The following is an 8,067-nucleotide window of genomic DNA, read 5'->3' as shown; positions in this document are numbered from 1 at the left end:
CACACACTCATACATACTGTTTAAGGGACACACACACTCATACATACTGTCTGAGGGACACACACACTCATACATAGTGTGTGAGGGGCACAGTCATACATACTGAGGGACACACACATACTACTGTCTGAGGGACACACACACTCATACATACTGTTTAAGGGGCACACTCTCATACCTGCTTTCACAGTGACGAGATAACGTACATTGACAATAGAACAGAGAGGAGGTCTTTCTCTTTCAGAATGTTAATGGTATAAAGTCCAAACTCAAACCTGCTTCCGTTGCATTAATTCCCACCCTTGTGAGCCTGTAGGACAGGGTAGAAGTTCCCCCTAGCTTTCCCTGGCTGTGTTCTTTATGGAAGCAGATGGCTATGTCCTCTCCCTCAGAGCCAATGGTGGGTTAGAACCACTGTGCCCCAAGGGCTCCTTACTGCTGGTATAAATTGTACTCAAGATTGTCATGAGGAAACCTCATTCTGAAATGCAGTTGTGGTACTGGCTGTTTATAAAAGGTCCTAACCTCTCTACACCCCCTTGTGGCCTAAAGAATATTTGGAGTTTCTGGGAAGAAATCCCCACCTCTGTCGGATGAAGCAGATTCTCCCATGAGGGTCAATTAGATAGGGCCTTGCAGGGGATTCAGAAAGCTATGAGAACTTCCATTTGACTTCGGCACACTGTGAGGTATAGGGTAGGGTGGAAGAGGGTCTAGGTTGCAATAAAGATTACACATCAGCTAGTAAGTTCAAATTTGACCCTGAAGACAACGGAGCCAGTGGAGTTTGTTAGCAGGGCTGGTTTGTGTATTAAGAATTTAATTTTGGTGGCAGGACAATGAGCAGGGAGGCAGAAACGGGGCTTTTGGCCTCATTGCAGCGATACAAATGAGGGCTTGATCAGGGACTCCAGGACAGAGAACACAGGTTAATTCCAGAGTCGTGTGAGTGTGCCGAGAGGAAGGCAGAGTTTCAAAATGAAACCGAGAGCAGGATCAAGAGGGTGGCTGCAGAAAAAACCGAGGGCAGGCAAGAGGGTGACCTTGTGGTCGCCATGCAGCACTGATCCTCCAGCATCCACGCCAGCATGGCAGTAGAGAAGGAATGTAAGAAACTCAGCTGTCCTTTAAGGGGAAACTTTAACTGGAGCAAATACTGGCTCTTCCACTAAATGCCCTCAAAGCCAGGCCATGGAGTAATGGGACCACCAAGGCAGCAAACCGGAGCCTGCAGACCGGGGTTTTCTAAATGATGTTTTACTGGCACTGATGCACTGTCTGAACAGCAGACTTGAGTAGCTGAAACAGAGACCATATGATTCTCAAAGCCAAAAGTAATTACTGTCTGACCTTCCTGGACTCTAAAATGGTTTTCTTTACTTCATCACCAGAAGAAATTGATGGGGAAATGTGTGTTCCTTTCAGGTTTTCACAAACTCAGCACCGGCGACAGTTCTCCCGTACCAGAGACCACATGCGCCAGCCGTCCAGCAGCCTTTCATCACTAAGACGCCCAGCAGCCTTCTGCAAGCCAGAAACTCTCCCCTTCCCACAGTGCAGAACGGGCCGAGCACCCCCAGCAAGGTAACTCGGGGATGAGGGAGCAGCAGTGGTGACTGGGTAACAGAACCGAAAAGACCATGCTCGTCATTTGGGAAGGGCCGTTTCTCTGTGACACTGTGAGCACAGCTAACCTGCACGCCATCTTTTACAGCCCAGTTCACCCCCACCGCCTCCACAGTTTGTTGTCCAGCACTCCCTGTTTGGGAACCCCGTCACCAAGACAAAAGACCCTCCACGCTATGAGGAGGCCGTCAGACAGACTCGCAGTGCACAGTCCTCCCTCCCAGAGGTGAGTGAGAGCACCACTGTCCAGTCAGCGAGCGCGGTCCTTCCTCAGGGGGAAAGTGAGGACATCACTGTCTTGTCAGCGAGCGCAGTCCTCCCTCAGGGGGAAGTGAGGGTGTTACTGTCCTGTCAGCGAGCATAGTCCTCCCTCAGGGGGAAAGTGAGGACATCACTGTCCTGTCAGCGAGCGCGGTCCTCCCTCGTGGGGAAGTGAGAACACCACTGTCTTGTCAGCGAGCGTGGTCCTCCCTTGGGGGAGTGGGGTGTTACTGTCCAGTCGGCAAGCACGGTCCTACCTCAGGAGGAAAGTGAGGGTGTTACTGTCCAGCGAGTGCAGCCTCCCTTGGGCTAAGTGAGGGCGTCAGTGTCCAGTCAGCGAGGGTGATCCTCCCTCGGGAAAGTGAGGGCGTTAATGTCGTGTCAGTGAGTGTGCTCCTCCCTCGGGGTGACTGAGGGTATCACTGTCCAGTCAGCAAGCGTGTCAAAGTGACACTCTCTTATCTGGCTGGTGGTGTAAGTTGCCCACCATGGAAACCCACTCTCTCCTGCTTCCTTCTCTGTAGTTCTCAGCAGACTAGCCCATGCAAGGGACTTGGTTGTATATTTAGCAAACGCACTTTGAAGGGACTGACCTGAATTCCTCCAGGTGCTGATAACCACCTGCAAACCCTGTGGCCTCAAGCCAAGTCTAGACCCTCTCCTCTGAGACTTTGTTGTGTCATTAAGAACACAAGAGCAACTGCAGTTAGTCCATGAGCAGTCATCATCTAAGACACACACAGTTCCTCATCTCCCACCCAGTTCAGACTTTCTTCCAAGGCATCTAAAATGATAAACCCAAAGTGAACCAATTTCATTCTATACTTCTTGTTGCTTGGTAAGTGCTAACAAATCGCTTCCAACCGATAGTGACCCTGTATAGGGTTTCCAAGGAGCAGCTGGTGAGCGTGAACCACCGACCTTGCCCTTCAAACCAACTGCAGTCCAGCGCATTAACCCACAGCGCCACACCAGGACTCCACATTATATACTAGCAGATTATAATGTAATTAAATTGGTTGGATTTGGGCTTATCATTTTAGCTGTGTTCTGTTCATCCTATTTTTTAGTTCCTCTGTTCCTCCTTTGCAGACTAAGATGCACCTTTATATACATGTGAGGGTTGGACAGTGACTCAGGAAGACTGTAGAAGAACTGATGCATTTGAGTTGTGGTGTTGGAGCAGAATTGCATGTTCTTTGCAGCTTTATTTATAGTAGCCCAAAACTGGAAATAACTCATTCCCATCAACAGGTGTAAAGTGAACAAACTCTGGTAGTTTCCACACAGAGAACACCTCTCAGTAATGGGCTGAACTTATTGGCACTCATTACAACATAGGTAAATCTCAGTGGTCGTGCTGAGTGACGGAAGCCAGACCGCCAGTGTGCAGCGTCTGGGTCTCTTTATATTCCAGAGAAAACCTAGCGTGAGAGGAAGCGAACCAGTGTTATGGTAGAGGGACCCAAGGAGATCTCAGGGGTGGTGGTTTCATGGGTGCATGCATATGTCACAACATAGTATTTCTGTGCTCACCTATATAGGTGTGTGTCTGCAAGCAGAACACTCATGCAATTAAAATAATCTTTTCACAGTCTTTCTGAAGCCCCCCTCATACACACTCGAGTGGACTTCAGAAAGTTCAAGAAGAAATTCCATTATTGCTTCATTCCGTTTTTCATAAACTTTTTGAAACCCCTCCATACACACAAACATAAAAACAGCTAAAAAAAGTTCTGCTCTGGTCACACAAATATTAACCTAAATGCAAATTAGTAAAGACATTTCCAGACTAGTGCCGTGGGAGGCTCTCAGAGTACACTCAGTGCTAGAGAAGACTAGAAGGCAGCCAGCCCAGCGCTGACCCCATTCCTGCTCTGTCCACTAGCCAGCTGAGGCCCTAAGTAAACGGCATAGCTTCACTCAACTAAAGTGACCTCAATGTGCCTCAGATGATCAAAGAGCCCATGAGAAGGAGGTGTGCCTCAGGGTCCCTGAGCACTCGCAAACTGTATCACGTTCCAGGATGGTGTCAAAGAAAACTCACTGATGTTCTCCTTCTTCGTAGATTTCCAATGCGCACAGTCAGCAGATGGACGACCTTTTTGATATCCTCATTAAGAGTGGAGGTAGGTCAGAGGTCACATCAAAAGTACATGGAAGTTTATCTCTAGACACCATAACGTATCTGAGTTCTGAGGAATATAGTCTTCTCGTGGAATTTACACAGTTTTAAAATCTGTTCAGTTTAGGCCAGTAAGCAAAGTAGAATAAATGGAAGGAAAGTTCAAAATAGTAATATAATAGAATTATCCATAGACTTATTTCCACTGAGGAGCCCTGATGTGGCCGCTATAGGATAAACACTGAACTGCTAACCACAAGATCAGCAGTTCAAACCCACCATATAAGTTGTTGATAAGTGCCATCAAGTCAATCCCAACTCGTAGTGTCCCTGTATAGGGTTTCCGATGTTGTACATCTTTCACCCACAGAGCGGCTAGTGGACTAGAACGGCTGACCTTGTGATTCGCAGCCCAGTGCTTATCCTACAGAGCTACCATGCTCAGATAACAGTATAACCCAATTAAAATTCCACATTGAAAAATTTCAAAACTTGTTCTATAGACATTAAAGAACTAGCATTCCATGCCCTGATTTTAGGGTTTAAAAAGGATAAAAATATTCCTATATAAACAGTGTTTGCACAGCGCCACACCAGGACTCCCTCAGTTTATCTTTCAAAATTTGTCTGTCTGTAGTTTAAAAATTCAAACACTATTTCAGAATATTTTTTGACCTGGTGTAGCACTGTGAGTTAATGCATTGGACTGCAAAGTCGATTTGAACTGTAAGGTCAGCCCTTCAAGCTTACCACTTGCTCCTTGGAAACTACACAGAGTTGCTATGGGTTTGAACCAACTCCACAGCGCTTAACAACAAACTTTACCTGGCTGATAGTTTTTCCTATTTTTCCTATTTTTTAAATAGTGGTACTGTTTAATATTTGAGGTTGCAATGTTTGGTAATTATTGACAGTTGACAACAGATTTAGATGTGCAAACAATATTTCTTGCCAAGAACTCTTATTAGCTTTTCCAAGTAACTTCAGGTCAAAGAAGTAAGTTCCCTGATTTTAGGGTTTAAAAAATTTATCTTTGTTGTCAAACCTGATGAAGATAATAAGACTTAATGAAAGATTTACAGCCCTGGAAACCCTGTACAGGGTCACTATGAGTCAGAACCAACTCCATGGCACCTAACAACAGCATAATTAAAAATCATTTTCACACTGTAAACTTGGAACATGTGACATCCGAGTTCTTTTTTGAAAAGGGCACAGAGTACCCCATAAGTGTATCTACTGTCACCAGGGACCACAGCATGCAGAGTTAGTCTGCTGATGGTCAGGCTGGGCCCTCGGGATCACACTCACTGACTTCAGAACATTTCTGGAGACACCTGCAGCTAACTGGAGAGTAACCCAGGCCGTAGATGAAACTGACAGCATACAGGAGCCAACTCCTGGGCCCACCCAGGTCATTGTTGTTGACTCCATCTTTCCTAGTTCTCTGCAAGCTTTAAATGTGTAGAAATAAAACCAGTGAGACATTCTTAAGAGTAAAAAGACATTTTATCAAATATACGTAGCAATTGAGCACTTGGTTATCTGTAGCAGGTGGTTGCCAGTGCTTACTAACGTATTTACCCAAAGTCATACAGACAAGCAGCATCTTCAAGTAAACACCAAAGGAGGCATGCATTTCATTAGTAGTAATTCAGGAATGACATTATCCGGCTAAATCAGGAACACAGTTCAGCTATAATGCTAGGAAAAACAGGAAATTAGACTACACCTTTCACAATGTGAAGGATGTCCTTCATGTCTTTACACAAACTCAGGGTAGACATTTGACATGATCTTTCGTGACGTCCTACTACTGTGGTAGCAGTTTCACCTGCTGACTATAGCCGTGAGTCCTGGCTGAAGCCTGCAGCGACTGAGTAGGGCCCAAAGGAAAATAATCTACATCTGACTCCTGGAATGGTGCTGTAGAATCAACATTGGACTGCTAACTGCAAGGTCGGCAGTTTAAACTCACCAGCTGCTCCTCAGAAACCCTATACAGGGTCGCCGTAGTTGAAACCAACTCCACGGCACTTGAACTGACATGTGTCTTGCTAGGATGACCCATCAGCCCACAAGTCCTCCAGCACTGTACATGACCACCTCCTTTAACCGAGAGCGAGAAGACAGTGCATGGGAGCAGTCACACAAGAGCAAAATGGTTGTCTTGGTAGCAAATGGTGGTTTGAGATAGTAGGAAATCTTTACTGACTACTTACTATTCCTCCCCACAGAGATTTCGCTCCCTATAAAAGAAGAACCTTCTCCAATTTCCAAAATGAGGCCAGTGACAGCCAGTATCACCACAATGCCAGTCAACACAGTGGTGTCCCGGCCTCCACCCCAAGTCCAGATGGCACCACCAGTATCACTAGGACCTGTGAGCAGTTTATCCACCACTTTAGAGAACCAGCTTGAAGCTTTCTTAGATGGAACTTTACCATCAGCCAACGAGATCCCCCCACTCCAAAGCAGCGGTGAGGACAGAGAGGCCTTCTCTCTGATCGAGGACCTTCAGAGTGACCTGCTCCATCACTCGAGCATCCTGGACCACTCCCACTCCCCCATGGAAACTTCCCAGGCCCAATTTGCTGCTGGTCCTCCCTGCCTGTCGCTTGACCTCTCTGACCCCAACCTGGACAACATGGAGTGGTTGGACATCACCATGCCTGCCACGTCGTCAGGACTGACGCCTCTCAGTGCCACGCCGAGTATGTTCTCTGCTGACTTCCTGGACCCACAAGACCTGCCACTGCCCTGGGACTAGAGTCACACATGCGTGTCTCCCAGGTCAGTGTTTAGAGATAGAGCCATAGTTGTATCGTTGTCCCTGAAAGAATGGGGAGAGGGTTATCACCTGGAAGCAAGTCTGAAACCGTTGGTACCGCAAGTGGCGGTGACATCTCCGATTTACCCAGCCGGGGAGGTACTGACTTCAATAAAGGCGAACGGAGGAGGAACACGCACAGGAAACCACCCTTCAGACGCTCTGGGAATCAGCAGACACTTCACCTCTGTATGATGTGCTCACTTTACACAGGGCAGGCAACTCCACGCAAACCTGTGGCCGGGCCGCCAACAGAGGGAGGGAAGCCAGGGGTCACTACACTGGATTATTTTCCTAGAGGTGGCCTGAGCCGAGCCCTAGACCCAGCGAGCTAAGAGACAGAGACTCGGCCTGCGGCTGATGCTGTGGATTCCACTGAGAAACTCGTGTGATCTTTATGTGTGTGTGTGTATGTGTGTGTGTAGTTTACTTTTGTGATTTTTGGGGATCTCACTTGAAGATGCCCAAATTTAAATCTAATTGGAAGAGTTGTTTTTTTATATACCATAAGCAGAAGGTGTCTACAAAATACTGTCCTAAGCAGTCCACTGTAAAAAGGCCAGGTTCATCAGTAACACTGAACATTGTCTCCACAACCCTCGGGGAGGCTGAGGTTGGTTTTAACGTGTGTGTGCTGAGACTGCCAACACCGGGCTAAGGAAATGGGCGTATGTGTGCCCCACTCCTGTGAAGGGCACCAGTACTGCCAGGGGATTGGAGCCACGTGTACTCACATAGCTAAAGACTTCCTGGCCGTCTTTCTCAAAGAATCGAGAAAAGGCTTTTGTGTGAAATCTCTTCTTGAAATGGTGAGTTGAAGGCAGGGGGCAGCCTGTCACAGGCCCGGACATTCCTTCGCGGTCTCAGGTTAGACCGCGCCACACGGTTGGTTGCTGGACCCTAGCCGGGCCATCCTCTTCTACAACTAACCCCTGGGTATTGTTTTCCAGCCTTGTACCTGGGTGGCCTGTCGAAGTTCTCACTAGAGGATCATGCCTGGCCTTAGAAAACTGGAGGCTTTATTTGTAGTTTTTAATCATAGAAAAAAGTTATTATGTTATCTATATCTGCTGAGTAGTTGAAGACTTTTATAAAATGCCAACAACTGTGGGATTTCCAAATTTTTTCAGGATAGTCACATTAAGTCTATGACAAAGTCTAAATAACAAAAGTCCTTTAGTCTACCCAGAGAACCTGGGGGTTTCGTTTTGTTTCACATTAAGTA

At 46.9% G+C, this 8,067-nt stretch overlaps 1 protein-coding gene across 1 annotated transcript in view; it reads left to right on the top strand.

Annotated features, from left to right (window-relative positions):
- The window catches only part of MKL2 (MKL/myocardin-like 2), a 140,606-nt gene extending 133,824 nt beyond the window's left edge, over positions 1–6,782 (top strand). The window contains exons 12-15 of the mRNA XM_006867201.1: positions 1,426–1,584; positions 1,715–1,852; positions 3,956–4,016; positions 6,250–6,782. Coding sequence (XP_006867263.1) covers positions 1,426–1,584; positions 1,715–1,852; positions 3,956–4,016; positions 6,250–6,782 — 891 coding nt within the window. The remainder of the gene's footprint in view (positions 1–1,425; positions 1,585–1,714; positions 1,853–3,955; positions 4,017–6,249) is intronic.
- The last annotated feature ends 1,285 nt before the right edge of the window (positions 6,783–8,067 follow it).

This window comes from Chrysochloris asiatica, unplaced genomic scaffold, assembly GCF_000296735.1.
Source record: "Chrysochloris asiatica unplaced genomic scaffold, ChrAsi1.0 scaffold00102, whole genome shotgun sequence".
In the NCBI taxonomy this organism is placed as follows: domain Eukaryota; kingdom Metazoa; phylum Chordata; class Mammalia; order Afrosoricida; family Chrysochloridae; genus Chrysochloris; species Chrysochloris asiatica.
This window is presented reverse-complemented; position numbering and strand designations above follow the sequence as displayed.